This window comes from Cucurbitaria berberidis (genome assembly GCF_010015615.1).
Source record: "Cucurbitaria berberidis CBS 394.84 unplaced genomic scaffold K460scaffold_4, whole genome shotgun sequence".
In the NCBI taxonomy this organism is placed as follows: Eukaryota; Fungi; Ascomycota; class Dothideomycetes; order Pleosporales; family Cucurbitariaceae; genus Cucurbitaria; species Cucurbitaria berberidis.
The window spans coordinates 3,705,979-3,724,976 of NW_024468938.1; the positions used below are offsets into that span (position 1 = coordinate 3,705,979).

Genomic DNA, 18,998 nt, shown 5'->3' on the forward strand with positions numbered 1-18,998 from the left:
AATCGCTAAAGCGACATCTGCCTCTAACAGATTTGCGTCTTGATGCATCTCATCAATAGACGTCCGGGCGTGTTCGAAGAGGGGTAAAGTCTCGAACGAAGGTTCCATTTTTCTTCTCTCCACTTCCGTCTCCTGTAGCGTCTCCCCATATCCCATATCGACGGAATTGTGGGACACGGAGTACTCGAGTCATCTCCAGATGGCGGGACTATAGTCTACCCGGCTACTTACTCATCCTCCACGCGAAGCCCCACCTTTTCGGGTGACACGACGATGCGCATGTAATGCGTCTTAGCACGTGAACGCGCCACGCTGAAACCTTAGTACTAGCGTGGGGACGGCGCGTTCGAGTAATTCCTGACCTCGCAAAGGTCTGCTATTGCGACACACCTGATTCTGCATCTTGCTCTCTTCGCTTTCATGCCTAATCTCCGCTCTGTGCACTTCTCCCAAGCACATATGACCTGAGAAGCAAACCCTCGCCGACAAGACATATCGTACTCTACATTATTTGAAGGAAATTAGAGCCATGATAACTACGACGTCACGCAAGCTCACGCTTTGGAGGCCCAAAGCTCATTTAGGGTTTTGCAGAAGAAACAGCTACTATATAAAAATAGCAGCCTGAACGATTATGGCCTTCGACGGTCTCGAACCATTGGAGTCATTCGTTAGCTGCCACAGAAGGTAGAGCGCTCCTTTATCCGAAATGAAGAAAGATACAAAAAAGGAACATCAAAAGCATGCATGACCTCACAGGCCACAATAGCTCCCCTGTGGGGCTTTCTAGTCTTGCTCGTACCTTTGTACGGAGGAAGAGAAACATGCACAGTTTCAAGAGTTATCTTCTACACTTCCAGAGGAGCAAACCACGCTTCCAAGCAAGGAACTGATGGTTTGGTTCATGCGTCCTGTGCTCGTACCAACCTCTCACCTATACCATATGCTAAAGTGTGGCCAAGCCAATCCAAGTTGCTACCCAACATATATTACATTCTGAGATGCTGTATCAACGAGCAAGACTAAGGGTCACCGATTGTCATCGCCCGCGTCCATGATCTTGACCCGGGTTAAGACAGTGGAGGCAAAGTTGACGTGTGAGGGAAGAAGCGTGACTACAATCTTACATCGTCATAACGGGTGTGTGCTGAGACAGTCTTCACTTGTCGGACTCAGGTAACAGAGACCATGAAGGACTTTGAAGTCGCAGTATTAGCACTTGTCTTGAAGACGACCCAAATATGATTCAGTGTGTAGAGGTAGACATCTATAAATATTATTTATCTGTGTTGCTAAATGCACTCCAACTCGACCAGAATCTACAAATACTGCACCACAACAACGAGCAGACAGTATCTAACCACCCCCCAACGCAATCACACGGTGCCCCCCTCTCAGGAGAGATCATGGCAAACCTCATTCGTGTGGACTGGAACACATGTTGGGTCTGCAAACATCAGAACCTCTCTCAGGCTCTAATCTGCGCAATTTGCACAGCCGAAATACCGCCGAGCAAAATTGGTCTCAAGAAATTGACTTACTGCATCTATTCGTTTGGCTCCCGCGCAACAAAGTTCTGCTGCGTGAAACTCAATGCAGCCCTCCTCGACGATGCCGTTGGCGCTTTGCAACTTCAACACGACACGCCAGTCGTTATACGCGCTGGAACAAATCAAATGCAGGCTATACTGATCAAGGATACCAACGGGGAAATTCGGTTATCAATTGAAGGAGTGCCCGACAGCGTAGCTACAGTGCCCCCGCCTGCAGGCAGCAACAAAATTGCCGAGTTTCGGGCAGCTAGCAGACATATACTAGCTGCAGATCCGGATCAAACTCCTGGTAAGACCCTCCCATTCCAACCGTGATATTAAGATTCCTTCTCTAAGTCTGACTAGGATCTGGACTGTTGCCGTTCTAAAATATACGCCTATCTGTCTCTGCTCCAAGTTTTCCTTTGCGGTCCGATGGAATGCTTTAGCTCCGAGTCCCACTCCTTCCTCCTAATCAGCCCTCCAATTGGTTTACATTCACACCAAGCCGGGCGCATCCAAATGTCATGAGACTCAGTGTGCGCAATAGGGCAGCACCTCCACGTGCTGATGACGTTTTCGACAGGGTCGAGGATTTTGCTTACAAACTGCTCTATATCAAGGTCTGGGTCGAGCTCTGCCCAAACAATATCAAACAGTTCATCTGAGTCTTCACAACGCAATGTTCGTACGTAGGATGCCCAGCGCTCAACCCACCAGGGATAGTATCCGGAAGATTCCCAGTCGATGATTGCCTCGATATTCCCGTCGTGGACCATAATGTTGCCAAAGTTAAGATCAGCATGCGTAAGGACATATGGCCCCCCATCTGGAAAGTTGTCCTTAAGCTCCTGTAGCTTCGCTTCAATGACATCTTTGTCGTCGCTATTGAGTTTTTCGGAGTTTGAGAGGCCAACTCGAAGCTCCTCAGCCATACCATCAAACCATTCTTCCTTAGTCTTTCCAACTTGCTTGCACATGCTTGGCGGCGCACATTGTCCTATGATGTAGTCCATGAGAGGGCTCCCATCTATCCGCCGAGCAACCGGTGACGTGTGCTGGCGTAGTTCTCGGAGTGCTGCTGTGACCTGTTGAGCATAGCCCTGCTTTTCTTCGGGAGACAGGCCTTTCCATATATTGTGCAGCGGCACTCCTTTAGCTCGAGACATGACCGTGAATTGAAATGGGTCTCCTGGTTTGCCATATTGATGCATCTCCTTGACCAGTGGTATGTTCTGAGTGCCCTGTTCCTTAAGAAACTGATAAACCATGTAGTCGTTACCCGACATCTTGTCTTTCGAGCGATCCCAAAGTAACCAGTCATTTCCCATAATCCACAAACCGCTGTTGGTTCTCGTGTGGAGAAGTCGAAGCCGCGGTAGATACGAAGTGCAGAGTTCGTGGTATGAAGTCCAGCCACAAGCTCGGCATAACTGAAGAGTAGTGTCCCCTGCATAGTGATCTACGCCTTTCAGCTTTTCTTTCTCCTCCGCGGTCAGAACTCCTCCTTCTGGACTGAATACAGCATTGGGAATAAGATCTTTAGGATGGAAACTAATATCGTAAGGCGCCATTTCGAAGTGCCGACAACAGTATTTGGGGGGGAAATGTATAATCCTCTAAAAAGCAGACTCAAATTATTCTCATGATCGCACGGTTTTTGTATGTCATCTGTCTTCAATGAAAACTAATGCAAAGCGCAATTTCGCGTTCTGGAAAGAATTTCGCAAACGGTTAGGACATCGTGGTATGGAACAAAGGAATTTCTCAAAGCGTAGCCCTGTTCGGGCCATGATTACGCAGTTCCTTACGTTAATTAGCCTGTAATAAAGAGTGTTGGACGCATATCGACTGCTCCTTGTCTTGATAGCACATTCTATAATGCAAGGGCTTTTTACGAACAAGGCATGAGGATATACACACGAATCGAAGGGGGCGTCTGTGGTATGGAACAAAGGAACTTCCAGAGGTGCAGCCTCGTTCGGAGTATGGCTGTGGAGTTCCTTGTACTAAATTAAACCTTCAACAAAGAGTGTTGGACGAAAATAGAGTGCTCGTTTCTTGGATAGCCCATTTTAGTATGCGTTCATGCTAAGATTCAAGTCTTGGAACATTTCTTTGCCAATACGTTGCCCTTTGTAGGCTTTAATCTATTCATTGTTTGTAGGAAATTCGCTTGGCTGCTGCTTGCCGCTACTTTCAAAATCAGTCTCGACATTTTGTGGAGCCGGCGTTACATCACAAGAACTATCTGAACTGGTAGCCGCCTAACCTAAAAGCTTAAAAGAAATTTTGGCTATAAGTATGAAAGGATACCTTGAATGCATTGATCATAGACATTTAAAGGGGTACAAAAGCGCGCTCGAAGCCCGGTATCCAGATCTCAGTACGTATTACATTCACTTAATCCACCTTACAGGACCTTTACAGAATCAACAATAGCTTAAAAGGTGATCCTGGGGCGTGGGCGCTTTTGATTTTCTATGTGACTAGCAATACCACGTCGAGCAGTCTTGCTCAACTGCATAATGCACAATGCACGAGCCACCAGAGTTGAGTAGATACATGGGCAAAAGTTTGGGGGGTTGGCGAGATAGCTCTGAGACTGATCCAAATTGCTAAGGGCAGAGCTGATGAATCGATGACTTCAGTTCATGGCAGAGATGCGGTGGAATAAGGTGAGGTGAGTACAATTGAAGTTGACCTCTAACGACGACAAGCGCGAAACCAGATCGGTTGGTGTGTTACACACTAACTATCCCGCTAACTTTAGCGGTTACGGCACGATCGAAGGCATCCGTGGTGCGCGCGGAACCTCGCCTCCTGCAGAGCAATGATCCTTCTAGTTTCTCCTAGCGCTTTTACAAGCTGCTTGATTTGTAATGTTGACGTACCTCATTTGCTCAACCCATATATCGTTGTGCGAAACAATAGATACCGTGAGAGAGCCGGGGCATTGACCTGTTCCATCTATTGGAACAACCATAATGTGTGCAAGCGTATTCATGAGCTTGCGGCGTTTTAGAGTTGGAATATTATCATCTGTAAGTTGAGCCGAACAAAAGCCAACCTAATATCAAATTTTAGCACACCGGGCACCCTCTTACCGCAGTTTTTCAACCCAACTACGTGAGATCTCCCACTCATAACACCGTCGAAGTACACCATCACCAACATTTCAAAGTACAATGTCGCGATTCTTGTTAATCTTTTCTCCTATCCATTCGTGTGATAGTTTCTGTGGCGGCCCTTCACGTGGTGTGGCGTCTATTCTCATTCGGGTTCGCGAGGTTTGAAGAGTACCATGGAACAAGTCCTGGTACACTACGGAAAATTGCAGTGGCCTTGATGCAACAATATCAGATTCAGATTCAGATTCAGAATCGGATGAAATGATGTGAGTCGGTTTATTATATGTATGTATATCATGCTGATAGGATCTAGAATCATGCGCATTGCTTACTTTTCTCCTGCTTCCCCCTTGCCATTGCATTCATGTTGTGTGGTTCGCGTCGACATAATGACTTCAACCAAACCAACACACAATGTGCGGTGACGCGAGACCTCATACGATCTTTACGAAGCCGGTTCTTTACTACATCAATATCGCATTCGACATGTCACGGCATAGTAGTATGCCTTCACTTCCGAACATGAGATATGTGAGTATGGACTGTGTTGCATTGATTAACAGTTGTTAAGCTTCATCTGCTCCTGGTATTCGGTAACGCTAATACCTAGATAAGATTGGGGTAACCATACATCAACACTCGAAACCTCCGCATTCGCTCAATGACGGAAGCCAAATTAGGGTCCTCGAGCGGGGTCACCAGCCATGCTAAATAGTTTTGCGGCAGTCAATTTCCACGAAACCCTCTACGGCCACCAACAATGGCGAAGAAGCTCTTGGACGAGAAGAACTCAGGAAGAACTGAGTCGTCAGGCTCCTCAAACAGCAACGTATCTCAACGAGATGCCGAAGACCGTCTTTCGGAGGAGGATCTTCGCAACCTGCGACGTGTTCCTGGGAAGATACCGTGGACCGCCTACGCAGTCACTGTGCTAGAGATGGCCGAGTTTCTGTCGCTACATGGCACTCTAGTCGTCGGTCAGTCGCACCCAAACACTACTTTCGAGCTTCATTGACGCAAGAAATAGGCACCAACTTCCTCCAATGGCCTCTTCCCGCAGGCTCATCCACGGGTGCTGGCTTCCAAGGCCAATCGGGAGGCTTGGGCTTGGGGCAACAAAAAGCAACCGCTATCAACATGGGTTTGTGACATCTTCCTGAGGAAAACCGACGTAGATATGCTAATTTTGTGCACTAGCGAAATCGCTGTGGATAGGTACAGCACCATTGCTCGGCGCGTTCGTCGCGGATCAATATCTTGGTCGGTACAAAACACTTCAATGGGCAAATTTCGTTACCATTGTCGCTCACGTGGTTCTCACAATTGCCGCGTTGCCGTGGGTAATTGTGCATTCCTCGATATCGCTGGCCATTTATTTGTTAGGGATTTTGCTGTTAGGGATTGGGTTTGGCGGTATCAAGTGAGTACATGTAACAACACAGCACATGGAGACTACGCTGATCTTGAACCAGGCCTAATATCACGCCTTTACTACTAGAACAACTTCCCATCACCGACCTCAAACTCTCAACCGACAGAAAGGGACGACGCGTCATTCTCGACCCTCAAGTAGCACGCTCCCGGGTGCTCTTATACTTCTTCTCGTTTGCCAACATCGGATCCGTCGTGGGCATGGTATCTATGGTGTACTGTGAGAAACACATCGGTTTCTGGCTTGCATGGACTGTTCCCACAGTTATCTTCCTGCTCTGTCCATTGATACTGTGGGTATTTCGCGGTTCGTATACAACCGCTAGTCCAGAAAGCCCCGTCTTTGGGAAGGCAATGAGACTTTTAGCTCTGTCGATGAAGGGACGGTGGTCCTGGAATCCAATCAGGACGTAAGTTTAGGTCGCCTTCGCAGGACGACGACTTGTGTTTAACGTGTTGCGTAGGTATCGTAGCATCCAACAACCTGACTTCTGGGACCGGGTCAAGCCATCGAACATTGCGAATTGCCCTACGTGGATGACGTTTGATGACTCGTGGGTTGATGAAGTGAGATGCGGGGTACAGGTTTGTAAAGTCTTTTGCTGGTACCCTTTATACTGTACTTTCATCCCCATGGCTATCAACCATCCATTTACTTACAACCAACAGGGCCAGCCGTCCGCCAATTATCCTCAAACTTAACATCCCAAGCGGCAACCTTGAAACTGAATGGTCTCCCCAACGACTTACTCGTCAACTTCAACCCCATTTTCTGCCTTATATTTTCTCCCATCTACGCACACGTCATATACCCCGGCCTCGCATGTCTTGGAATCCATCCTTCGCCCACCACACGTATCAGTCTCGGCTTTTTATCTACTGCAATTGGCATGGCCATATCCGCTGTAAACCAACACTTCATCTATGCGCACAGCTTGTGCGGCTCCCACGCCAACCATTGCATCGCAAACCCCGCTGACACCAAAATATCCGTCTTCATCCAAGTCCCCGCATACGTTTTCATTGCGAACGGTGAGGTCCTCGCGTTAGTGACGGGAATGGAGTATGCGTATGCAAACGCACCCAGCAATATGCGGAGCTTGGTCATGGCGCTTTTTTACTTCCCGATTGCATTGGGGTGTGCACTGTCACAGACTCTAGTCCCGCTTAGTCGGGATCCGATGTTGGTGTGGAACTATGTTGTTGCTGGGGGGTTCAGTGCGGTTGCCGCTGTGGGTGTTTGGTGGTCCAATCGGGAGAAAAGGGAGAAAGGAAAGAGCTAGGTACGTTAGGAGATAGACATTAGGAAGAAGGGCTGATCGAAATGTTGCAAAAGCTCTTTAAATGTGTCTCTGGAGGAAACTTGCGCCAACTGTCTAGTTGTCTTTTAGGAAGGGACGTGCTTATTAGCGCACTTGAGATAGTTGCGTACTGTGAAGGAGTCTGCAGACAGCGTTGAATGGAGCTTTAGCTAAAAGGCCGTTCGGAACCCAATCGAGTGAAAGGCTTCATAAGCGACGCGCCAACTGGATACGCTCCAGCGTCCCTGTGCGTACCCTTGCACTCATCACGTGCCTCGCTCCCTTTGCGCGACCTCATCAAAACAACGCGTCGAAATCACCGATATTTGAAGCGCGCAACGTTTGAATTATGAGTTGATTTTCGTGTCTGAGACGATAGCATAACGTCGTAGCTACCCTTACTCCTTTGTCGGGAAGAATATCCCGAATCGACTAGTAAACAAGAGAAATTCCACAGTGACATACGCGCCCAAACGCCTAGCCAACATGATATACCGACAGAGATGAACACCCGATCCTATCCTGTACCATGCCCATCCCGCGTCCCACCAAATAGCTCCGGAGTTGTAGAGAGAGAGAAAAAGGGATATCACGATACAAGCTCATGCGGCGCGACAGAGCGACGACCGGAAGAAGATCGACGCGTCGACGCCCACCACATGACGCCAGTTTGAGAGAAGAAATCAACAGGAAAGAAGAGCAGAACGCCCAAGAATGAACGCTCATGCTGACTTCCTTGGTGCAGACTTCTTGGGTGTCGTCTTCTTCTTGGGGGTGGTCTTTTTCGTCGCAGCCGCCTTCTTTGGTGCAGCTTTCTTTGTCGCCTTTGGTGCAGCAGGAGCCTTGGTCTTGGTGACGCGACCGGACTTGGTCTTGCCGAGGACGCGCGATACTTCTTCGTTAACGGCGGGGGCTGGGGCGGCGGTCTTGCGGGGCTTGCTGGCGTTGGCCTTGGGCTTAGCAGCAGCAGCAGCCTTCTTGGGGGCGGCCTTTGCGGCTGTGGCCTTCTTAGGCGCCGCCTTCTTGGTAGTGGCCTTAGCCTTCTACGGGGGAGTGGTTAGTGAGATAACTAGAAAGAGAGAGAGTTGGACGAACAGTAGTGGTAGTCTTCTTTGGTGCAGCAGCCTTCTTCTCAGTCTTGGGCTCGGCCTTCTTGGTGGCGGCGACAGGCTTCGCTTCCTTCTTGGCAAGCTTTACGGGACCAGAGGTACCTATATGACGCGTCAGCAACGTTCAGACTGAAGTTATTGAAATCATAGTCAAACGCGTGCAGGAATGTGTGGTCGGTCGTGTGTCGCGACATTGGTGGCGTGAACGACTTACCCTTGGGTTGTGCAAAATCGCCCTTGTCCTTGCCAGAAGTGATGGCACGGTTTACGTGGTTCCTGAATGCGGTCTCGCTGAGGTTACCAACCTTGTTGTTGGCCTGGACATATTTCTGAATGGCTTGACGGCTGTTTAGATGCGGGTCAGCGAGGGCTCCCAGGCGCTTCGAGACGAAAGCATGACGTGATGCGACAACACCAAGCGCTTCTTCTGCATGGGGAGACTAACCTTGAGCCGTTGCGGTCCTTGAGCTATATCGTGCACAGAGCATGTCAGTGACCATATTCTTCAAGCCGTAACGCGTTTAGGGGGCTGCGTTGTGCTTTGCGCCCCAAGTTGGCGTGATGGCGTCGCAAGCCCAGGTGCGGGGCTCACGATGCGCCTGGGAGGATGAACTTACGTTGATGATAGCGTCTTTGACCATATCTGGTAAAAACAGTCAGTATTGGCCTGCGAACACGATGCGACAGACGCGCTCGCAATGCGACGCGGTTGCGTCGAGATAGGGAGCATGGAGCGACGTACCAATGTAGGAGCCATGGGCAGGCGCGACTGCAGCGCCCTTCTTGGGAGCGGCAGCGGAGCTCTTCTTGGGCGGCATTGTGAATAGTAATTGTAGGTCGTTTTAGACGCGATACCGATGCTTCCAACGAGGGGTCAAACGTCGAAATCGATAGGGAGATGGATGTTGTGGAAGCGTTCGGAGTCGATGGGGGATGGCCTGCCTGCGCGATTGGGCGGGGAAGGTGCCTTAAGTAGGGACGCCAAAACGACCGGGTGCATTCAGATCAACAACAAGCGACACAAGTCGTCCATTCCTATTTAGGAAAGATTTTGTATTCTGCGGCCATTTTTGATCTCGGATTAGACTAATGCCGCCTGCTGGCTGGACGCGGCGCGACAGCTGTATGGTTCTTTTGTCGGGTATGTCCCGAGTCCCGCTTCATCCCCCCATTACCTTTCATCTTCGTCATGCTCCCCTCCACCCATGACGCTTTTGGCCTGCCGCGACACACTGTCAGCTACCATGCCTAAGGGGCAAAGAAACCAGTTGACTTCGTCGTTTTCAGTTCTACTAATTACTCGTGCACGTAACCTAGAATTGCTGCCGTTGCGTATCCTCGAACATGGACGGTTGCTGCAGAATCCGCGCCTCTGCGCGACACCTGGTAGAAGAATGACTGCCTCGAACGCCCGGTGCATCTAATGGATCATTTCAGACAGTGGACACTTGCCGGTTACCCCTCTCTTATTTCTGTCTTCCAATCGACAGGTCCCGTATTTCCAAGTTCCAAGTTGTGGGTTGGTGTTTTGATTTCTCGCGCGTCGCGCCCTTCCCGGACGCTGTGGTGTTTCGCTTTTGCCTCAACACTTTCGACCCCACCCACCTCCATTCCCTCAGCGTATTGGTGAAGGCTAGAGGGCTCATTCTGTTCGCAGACGCTTCTTCGCTTCAATCATCAAACTTTTCACTGCCACTTTTCCTGTTGCTGGTTTGTTCCTCGTCACTTTTCATGACGTGTCATTCTGTATCAGGTGAGACTGTGATCACGCGCTCGACCCAATCTTCTTTCAACGTTGTCTCTGCCTTGGGATCCTGCGTTAAACTCACGGCTCATTTACAGGCTGTTGGCCATGCCTCGTCCTTTTAGGATACATCATTTTCGAACTCTACAGGCTGGCTGGTTGTCCGCTTGCAGCCCAGAGGGGGCGGTCATCGCTTAGGTCGAATCCGGAGGTCGCACTTCAAATCGTCAACCCCTGAATTTGATGGCTTCTTGGTTGAGATATCAATGTCCCTCTTAATTAACAGACTATGGAGATATAGAAAAAACAAAACTATTAACGAAGTAACAGGTGTTCACTACAAGCCAAATCCCGAGGCAACTCAAGACGCCGATCCGGTTAACTCAAAACACGCTGTGCTCTCCATCTGCACATCGTACCACATGCACCAGTCTTCCCCATATCCTTGAATCAATAGGGCCAAACTCCCCGAATCTTAGTTTAGGCCAATCTATTCGATCTTCGCAAAACGTGCCTTTTCCTCTGGACTTTCCGCAACCTTGTCGATCGTCCACCTCCACAATTCTTCTTGCAATTCTTCCTGTTCAGCCTGCTTGCTGACACAATGCTCCCCCCTCTTTTCAAAGTATACACCTTTTTTACCTCGGACCTCGTTGCCGACTGCCAACCACGCCAGATTTTCTCCGCTCTCCGATGCCAAGTTGATGTTGCTACTGACCACCGCCCTCAGCAACGGAACAAGTCGAGGCGCTACATTTAGGGAGAGGAAGCGGACAATCCACGATGCGTTGCGTGCGAGGTTGGTAGGGAACATTAGACCTGGGTCCAGCGCTACCACGGTCTTATCGTTGTGACTGGGCTGGGACGCAAAGTGTCGGCCGAGTGCGAGTGTCCAAAGCACATTCGCAACTTTACTAGTTGCGTACCTATCCCGCCCACTGCTCCCCTTGATAGCCTCGGGCTTCGGATATGCAACTTCCTCCGGCGTCGTATATGCGGGTGATAAGCCCCACTTCAACGAAGGATCGTGCACGCCGCTGCTCACGATCACGACTCTTGCGTCGTTCGTCAGTTTCGACACTAGTAAATGGAATAGTAGCGCGTGGCCGAGATGGTTCACGCCGAAAGAGGCCTCGACTCCGTCCTGTGTATATTCAATTCCTCCAGGAAACTGTATGGCTGCATTAAACACCAAGGCTTGAATGGGAGGATGGCCTGCGGTGTCCCATCGTGTGGCGAATTCGCGCACTTTGGCCAAGGAGCTGAGGTCGAGGGGCATGTATATGACGTTGGACTGGTCCAGTAACTTGTTGATACTGGCAGCCGCGTTCTTGGGATCTGTACGAGAGGCGATAACGATCAGGGTTGATGGCTGTTGCTTGGCGAGACTGAGCGCGGTATGGTAGCCCATGCCCTGGGTTCCGCCCGTGATAAGAATCGAGGTTGCGTAAGTGGACATGACGGTTGAAGTTGATGAGGTTGCGCAGAAAAAGAGAGTAAAACAATATCAAGTAAACACTAAACTAAAGAAGCTCAGATGTTGACGTGTAGAGGTCACTCCTGTTGTAATCGAATACCCAACAATATGTGATGGCTCTTGATGCTCTTTATACACCGTCACCCCCTTTCCGTATCCACTATGCTTCTTTGCTCCATAGAATCTTGTCCGCGCCACTGCAATGATGCGATGCAATCGGACCCTAACTCCTTCACCCAAGCAACGCGGCGCCATCTTACATCAGTGGTCCACCGCATTCAGCTAGCGTTGAACGAGGTTATGCTGCTGATTGGCTGTGCCGGGGGAACGTTGTACGTCTGATCATAAATGATCAGATAATCAGGCGGAGAGAATCCAACCGGCGCACACTAGCACCGTTTTATCAGCTCTAGTCTATTGCACCTCGAGCATTAGTGACAGTCAGAATTTATTGACACCTACAGTTATGCCTTCGTTACTTTGATATCTAAAATAGTTCTTGTAATTTATAAAGGATGCCTCTTCGCGGGTAAATCTTGGGGGAAAGGTTGTTCAACGTCTCACTTCATTGTCCTCGCATGTATCAAGGGTGCAAGAAAGGTTGAATCATGTACAAGTGTTGAGGTCTTGTTGTATAGGGAAAATCTCATAATCATTGCCAATATCCTCGGTAGTTTTTAATTAATAACGTAGTAAAGCCTGATGTTGCACCGCCATCACAATGTTATAGGCAGGCGATATTTAGAAAGAATAACGCCCGACCCAATGCAATCAGACACTAACAGTGCCTACCCAGTATGTCATGCTCTTGATGATAATCACCACCAACGCCTTGCTATGCACTATGAAAATCAGACCTCGACCTTGATACCTACATAAAACCTGGAAACAGTCGATGGACGCGGAAAACCCAATGTGTCCGTCCATATCACCGATTTGGTGGTGCAACTGCCTCCCCCCGTTGTTCAGTATAGCAGTTTGACCTCGCTTAGGTCTATGCTGGGGATCCGGCAAACTGGGGTGTAGGAGGGACGGTCGTAACAGGCGACGCAGCCGATGCGTCCCTGAACGTATCGCTCTGCTTCTTCTGGCCGTTGAGCAGGGGGCAAAGCCTGTTTAGAGATCGTTAGCAGTAATTCCGTGACAACGGGAAGAGTGTGGAAGCTATGCATAAGAGTCGACCTTAAGTCGATCGTAGAAAGGGGAAAAGAAACGCTCTTGCCTACGCACTTTTTATTGGTTTTGATGTGGCCAACTTCACCACAATTCGCACATTTCCTTGGTGTTGCACCACCTTTGCCCGGCCCGCCAGTGCTACCACCCTCACCAGTCTGACTCTTATGAATCCCCTTTGCCTTCTCACGGCCCTCGCGACGCTCAATGTTGCGAGCGAGACGCGCGTATTCGGCTTTCAACTTCGCCATCTGCGCATTGTCATATTCTTTATCGCCGGTTGGCTTAATCTCGTCGATACGCATATTTAACAGGCGCTCCTGCTTCTTGTGCTTGAGGTAGAGTTTGATCACTTCGGGGTCAGTGATTACCTCGACGACTTCTTCGTACTCATCGTATTTGTTCTTGATAGTGCGTGTGATTTTGAGTTTCTTGCCACGCGTCTCGGCATTGCTGTTACGAGAGAACTGGGACATTGTGTCATCGTCGGCACGGAGGACGGCGGCGGGTGTGCCGACTTCGGAGCGTTGACGGGCAAGGCCGGGTTGCGTGGTGGAGTCGACGTCGACATCGTCTTCGACGTCTGAGGGCGGGTTGGTGGCAGAGAGCGAGTCTTTTTGCTTGTTCCAAATGCGCTTGATGGCGTTCTCGTACATGACCTGCTGTCGCTGGACGTTATAGCTGTGGCCACCGAGCTCTTTCAGCTTTTTGGCGTCGACACGATCTGCTGCGCTCTCGCCGATGTCTCTGAAACCACCCTTCATGGAGACCTTGATGAAGCTGAAACCTAGACCCTGACCGGTGGGATCGCCCTCACCATGGAGCTCCAGCATGGCCTTACCCGCACAGGCATTCAAGAAATTCTTGGTGGTGTTCCAGGGTGCCAGCTTAACATCAGCGTTCTCGTTGTCTTGTTCTTCTTCATCATCCCTGATTTCATTGGACTTGATACCAGCATCTTGAAGCTGCTTGTCACCAGCATGCATTGAGTCGATAAGACAGACATCTTCCGGTTTGATCCAAGTTCGTAGGATAGGCTCCTCGGGAATAGTCTCGCCTGGCACTGGTTCCCATGTACCAATGTCCTTCTGATACTTCATGATCTCCCGCATTCTGGAACGGTTCTGGGCGATCTCGGTTCCGGGAAGATGCTGCTTGATCATCTCGTTACTGACCCAAGGCTGCCGAGAGCTTCTCTGTTGGCCTCGCCTGTATAGACGGAAAGCGAGCATCTTCAAACGCTTCTTCGACGCTTCGGTAACCTTTCGAGCATGTGTGCCAGGCACCTCCACTGAAGGGAACTGTTGGCCCACGACCATAAGATTCGGAATGTTTCGCATGTAGTACCTGGGGCCATTAACTCCAGTCCAGCTTCTGCTCACTAGAAAGTCGGTCGACTCGGGTTTATGCTTGAACACAGGAGCTCGGTACATGGCGTTGTGAAGCGTCAAGACTTGCTGACCTGGTTCGACTTGGCCGAACAGGGAGAAAGGGCTCTTGTCTTGCGGTAAGAGCACTGAAGTCTCTCCAATGCCATCGTCTGGTTTAGGACGTGCAGTATCGTCGTTGTCTTTGCGGCGATAGTAGTTGAGGATCTTGACACCCATGCCGAAGTTAGACAATGTCGTCGGGTATTCTTCTGCGTACTCAGCAAGGAGAAGATCCGAGTTGTCGCCAATATTCAGATCTTCGGCCGTAGCAAAAGCTTCGGAAGGTTTGAGGTTTTTCTTGTGCTTTCTCTTGACCGACTTGAGCGTGGAGATGCCAGCCCGCTCACCAGGCTTAAACGTGACGGTAGGACGGTGGAACGACCGTAGCTCGCGATCGGAAAGTAGAACCTTGTAGAAGGGATATTGCAGCTTCAAGGCGGGCAAACTGTGCTCAACATTCATATGGCCAATCGTACTACGAACCTTCTGTTGGCTGCTCTCCTTGAGCGCGTCGTACGCCTCGTCATTGGAGATGTTGTACCGCTTGAACATTGGATTCGCAAGACTACCGCGGTTGTCACGCTTGAGACCAAGACCGGTAGTCCGAGGCTTCTGGGGTTCTGCGCTCGGTTCCTGTACATCGAGCAGTAGCCGTGGATCGTTCATGTCTAAGAGGATCTTCTTTGAAAGTCTAGCAGTCTCAAGCTCAGGGTCATCCCAGGTGGGCAGGTCCATGTGATCGTAGACTGAGAAATGTATGGACTTCTCACGGCTTCCGAGCTTCCGTTTCTTGTTCGGTGACAGATGCTCCATATCGATATCCTGCATGCTGTCGTCCGGTGTAGGAAGCTGCTCGCTGTCTGATAAAGTCGCCTCACTTGTCTCATCAGGAAGATCCCAATTTTCGCAGGCGATGGTGAGGTCATTCCACGAGACATTCCCAATTTTCTCGCGCTCGTCGAATGTTTCAAGGTTCTCTAGCTCCAGCTGTTCGCCGTTCTGGCGGTCTTCCTCGGCAGCGGTTGTGATATATATTAGACCGCCCTGCTCTTCCTCCTGTTGCCGCCCGGTTTTTGTGGTAGTTGTTGTTGGAGGCAGCCGGAAGCTCTTCTCTTGATCTGCTGCGATGTCGAGGCTAAGCTTCGTGAAAACCATCGGCTTGGGTGCTTTTGGCGGGACTTTAGGAATGTAAAACGCGCGCTTTCGAGGTACCAAGCTGAAGAAACGCGGGGGTTTGTCGGGCTCGAAGTTGGGCCACACTCTCTCGAACTCTTCTCTCGATGTCTTGGGAGGGGGCGGCGCCTGATCATCCTTTCCGCGGCGTGCTTGCTCGAATAAAGCCATTTGCTCGCGCAACTCCGGGTCATCTTCTTCTTCCTCCTGTTGTGCGGTACCGTATGGGACATGGCGAAAACCCGAATGCGCCATACCATCGCCAGTGTTATTCGCGCCGTCGTGTCCAAGTCCTTCAACAGAATTTCGTGGCTTATCCTCATGATGTGAGTGTTCCCGCACAGGACTGGTGAGACCGAGATCATTATCGCCAAAGAGGTCGTCATCTCCAAAGAGGTCATCCATTCCGACGTCTTCATTGTCAAGCCCATTACCGGAGTCCTGCAGCGTGGTTCCGCTGAAGTTTTGAGCACCCGAATCGTCGCCGTCATCAGAGCCGAACTCCTCGTCCGGCAAATCGTCATCTCCGATGTCCTCAAAGTCGATCGCATCGTCCGCCTTTTCGCCCACGTCGAGTGGGCGGTTGTTGATAGAATCGAGAAAGTTCTCACCCTCTGCGGCGCCCGCTTGCGCTTGCGCGATCAGTGTATTGAAGTCAACGTCATCTGGCGCAGCGCCGCTGTTCACGGTCGGGGGAGGGTTACGATCGCCGTCCATGGTCGCGTGCGGCATCGACGAAGTTGAGAGATTAGGTTGATATTACGTCGAAAAGTTGAATCGTGCGCGGGTATAGATATAGTCGCAGAGTGCCCACCGGCGAAAGGTGAAGGCGCGCCGCAAGGCGGGTGAGTCGCTGAGGGATGCGCGTGCCGTCATTCACGCTCCCACCGTGATTCGAGAGCTTCAGAATAACATCTATAGGGCGCTCACGAGGTCGAAGAGGTAGCCGAAATCTTCTTTGGGGCGTAGTACGGAAAGATTGCCGTCGTGGTGTCGATATAGCCCGCAGGCACGCTGTCGTGTAAAGGCGATGGAGGTCGTTGCTGGCTCAATGGCCGCGGCGGCGTCACGTGCACGAATAGCGGCGCAAGGCTGAATTCACTTGAAAAGTATGATTTTCGTTCGGTGACTGTATTTCATCAATTATTTGAACCCGGGAGATATATCCGAGTGCAATATTTCCAGTGCAAGCCATTAATATGTAGTTCTTGCTGCTGTGTGCACCTGTGCTCGCTCTTAGGTTTTCATGTCATCCTCGGCGGAAATGGATAACGCCACTTGCGCTTTACATCTCCTCCATCACAAATCATCACCACTCAGGCGTCAAATCCCAATACATGCATAGCTGGTTCTGATGAAGGTCTTGTTGTAAATTCGAGATTTGACGCGTTGAAACCCGATAATAATAAAAGAATTTGTCACATAACAACAATCCTCTTAGAACGAACTACAACAAAGGTCGACTGTAATGTGTAGGCACTCAAACATTCATATTGATTGCACTAGTCTAGCAGTTTCCGATAGGAAACCTGGTCTACCTTCTTGTTCTCGCATTACGCAGCCCCAGTCTATAAGCAAAAGCAGCCTATAAGACTTCAACGCGTTCCGTGGGGAGGTTTTCCATGTCCTCGACACCGCCTGCCGACCTTTGAGCGCATTCTACCATCTCAGTCTACAGTAAATCTCCTTCCGGCACCTGGGAGGCATCGAAGTCCCCAACTTCATTACCATTGGCCGCCTCGACGACTTTTTGACCCTGATCATCTCCATCGTCCTGATCGTTCCTCGTATTCTCCCGAAGCGTACCGTAAACTCGATCGATATTCTGGTAGTAGTACTTCTCAATAGTACCTAAACCAAGAGACCACGTGTACTCTGTCTCCAGCTTGTCACGGATCGTTTTGAAATCCATCTTCAGACTGTCTCGCCACACCACGATACAGGCCTTCTTGAAGTCTATTGAGTTTTGCACCGGATTACGCTTTGCTTGGAGTGTATCGTGGCGTGCAGAGAACCTGTTGGCCATTCCGATCTTGACTTGTAGAGGATTGGGTGTAGCAGTAGTAGCAGCAGCGTCTTCAGTGCCCTCGGCCTGAGCAGAGACCGAAGGCCAGTTGACTGCGGGAACAATATCACTGAGTCGGGGAGCTCGAGACTTCCCACGTTGAAGGACGTTCTTACCAAGCGGGCCAATCTGGCTCAAAGGTTTCGCACCAAACTTCTTCGTTAGGCGCTGGAGGGATCGAATATGACGCCTTCGCACGGCTTCAGCGGTCATCTTGTCCTGCGGGAACATTTGATTATGTAGGCCTGCAACCCTTCCGTATCCTAGCTCCTGCTCGTCGCACCAATGGATGATGAGGCTGTTGCAGAAGTCTTCGGTTTCGCCAAATGGGAGGTTAGCTCGGTCAGGTACCGGCGGGATCTGACCAGGGACGAGACCAAGGCGCGGCGGCATGTTGATTGCCTTGATCGATTGATAGGGGAGTTTGGCCTCCTCTTGATCTGCCCTTGTGCGCTTCGCAGTAGGCTGGATTGGGGGTGTGATGCTACCATCAGCCTCACGTTTCTTGCCCTTGGGCGTGGCCAGGGCGCGAGGATCCTGCTTCGTGACCACGAAGCGTTTTTCCTTGCGGTTGACGCGACTGGGCTTCTCAGGAGGCGACGGCGTCGTGGTTTGGGGCGTGGAACTCTCCGGCCGGGACACACCCAGCAAGGCGAACGCATCTTGCGAAGATGGAAGCTTAGGTGTCAATATCGGTGTCGTTTCTTCCACCTTGATACCACGTTCGCTCTTCTGGTTATCGTCATCCTCGTGGTTCTCGTCGTTGTCGATAGTGTCGCCAAACTTGAATCTATCGCCGTTGTCGAGGCTCTCGTCGGAAGCGCGAGAAGAACCCATTCCGTCAATGACTTCGTTAGGAACGGACTAGCAAAGACGCGAGGCGGTCGAAGCAGACCTGTCCTTGCTCTGTCTGTGAACGAACTATTGGAATAAGTCAAGTGCTTGTGGATTGTTATATGCTCCCTTGGGCAAGCGTTGAACAAACCTACGGTACAGTGCTGGGTGCCGGCTGTGAGTTGTGATTAAAAAGTAGAAAAAGGAGAGGGGAGTGTCAACGAAGTGGTGGCTTCTAGGCGCGAAAGGATTCTGATAATGGTGAGGGAGGGAATGGGGCCCAGTTCCTGAACACTCGCCAACCTTATCCAGCTACTTTCACATTCACTCAAGGGATACCCCGTAAAGGATGAGCACCTCGCATTGTTGCGAATTAGGGGGAATGGCTATAGGGAACTGACTAAAGAGTGAAAATAATAACATCAACGAATAGTGCTATAGTGCATTGCTCTCTTAAAGTACATCTACAGACTGGCGATAGCTCAAAAGGTGGTCCTGGGACGTAGTCGCTTCTAAAACCCCATTTGAGCATTGCTACGGTACGTGTAGCGAATGTATACACAGGACATCGAACCGTTATTGACATGATCAACACGAA

General features: G+C 50.3%; 7 protein-coding genes across 7 annotated transcripts; 2 read left to right on the forward strand and 5 right to left on the reverse strand.

The window, feature by feature from the left end:
- Window positions 1-1,406: 1,406 nt before the first annotated feature.
- K460DRAFT_408355 (uncharacterized protein) lies at window positions 1,407-1,868 on the forward strand (the record flags this gene model as incomplete). The annotated part of the gene is made up of 1 exon (XM_040937154.1): window positions 1,407-1,868. One exon carries the CDS (start codon window positions 1,407-1,409, stop codon window positions 1,866-1,868), a length of 462 nt encoding a protein of 153 aa, XP_040786606.1.
- Window positions 1,869-1,930: 62 nt separating this feature from the next.
- K460DRAFT_289005 (kinase-like protein) lies at window positions 1,931-2,803 on the reverse strand (the record flags this gene model as incomplete). Its single annotated transcript, XM_040929093.1, has 1 exon — window positions 1,931-2,803. One exon carries the CDS (start codon window positions 2,801-2,803, stop codon window positions 1,931-1,933), a length of 873 nt encoding a protein of 290 aa, XP_040786607.1.
- A 2,620-nt stretch (window positions 2,804-5,423) lies between these two features.
- On the forward strand, window positions 5,424-7,377 carry K460DRAFT_287881 (MFS peptide transporter; the record flags this gene model as incomplete). Its single annotated transcript, XM_040929004.1, has 6 exons — window positions 5,424-5,640; window positions 5,691-5,804; window positions 5,861-6,083; window positions 6,136-6,504; window positions 6,559-6,713; window positions 6,764-7,377. The coding sequence occupies 6 exons, from the start codon at window positions 5,424-5,426 to the stop codon at window positions 7,375-7,377; spliced, it is 1,692 nt and encodes a 563-aa protein (XP_040786608.1).
- Window positions 7,378-7,747: 370 nt separating this feature from the next.
- Window positions 7,748-9,498, reverse strand: K460DRAFT_156384 (uncharacterized protein). Its single transcript, XM_040926848.1, has 6 exons — window positions 9,247-9,498; window positions 9,122-9,147; window positions 8,950-8,972; window positions 8,719-8,849; window positions 8,491-8,606; window positions 7,748-8,438 (listed from the first exon to the last, which is right to left on the reverse strand). Exons 1-6 carry the CDS (start codon window positions 9,320-9,322, stop codon window positions 8,118-8,120), a joined length of 693 nt encoding a protein of 230 aa, XP_040786609.1. The 5' UTR covers window positions 9,323-9,498; the 3' UTR covers window positions 7,748-8,117.
- A 938-nt stretch (window positions 9,499-10,436) lies between these two features.
- K460DRAFT_368907 (NAD(P)-binding protein) lies at window positions 10,437-11,836 on the reverse strand. Its single transcript, XM_040933866.1, has one exon. The coding sequence runs from the start codon at window positions 11,705-11,707 to the stop codon at window positions 10,739-10,741; it is 969 nt and encodes a 322-aa protein (XP_040786610.1). The 5' UTR covers window positions 11,708-11,836; the 3' UTR covers window positions 10,437-10,738.
- Window positions 11,837-12,719: 883 nt separating this feature from the next.
- On the reverse strand, window positions 12,720-16,233 carry K460DRAFT_290521 (uncharacterized protein; the record flags this gene model as incomplete). Its single annotated transcript, XM_040929204.1, has 2 exons — window positions 12,720-12,837; window positions 12,956-16,233. 2 exons carry the CDS (start codon window positions 16,231-16,233, stop codon window positions 12,720-12,722), a joined length of 3,396 nt encoding a protein of 1,131 aa, XP_040786611.1.
- A 581-nt stretch (window positions 16,234-16,814) lies between these two features.
- K460DRAFT_368909 (uncharacterized protein) lies at window positions 16,815-18,801 on the reverse strand. The gene has a single exon (XM_040933867.1). It carries the CDS (start codon window positions 18,401-18,403, stop codon window positions 17,174-17,176), a length of 1,230 nt encoding a protein of 409 aa, XP_040786612.1. The 5' UTR covers window positions 18,404-18,801; the 3' UTR covers window positions 16,815-17,173.
- Between the last annotated feature and the right edge of the window lie 197 nt (window positions 18,802-18,998).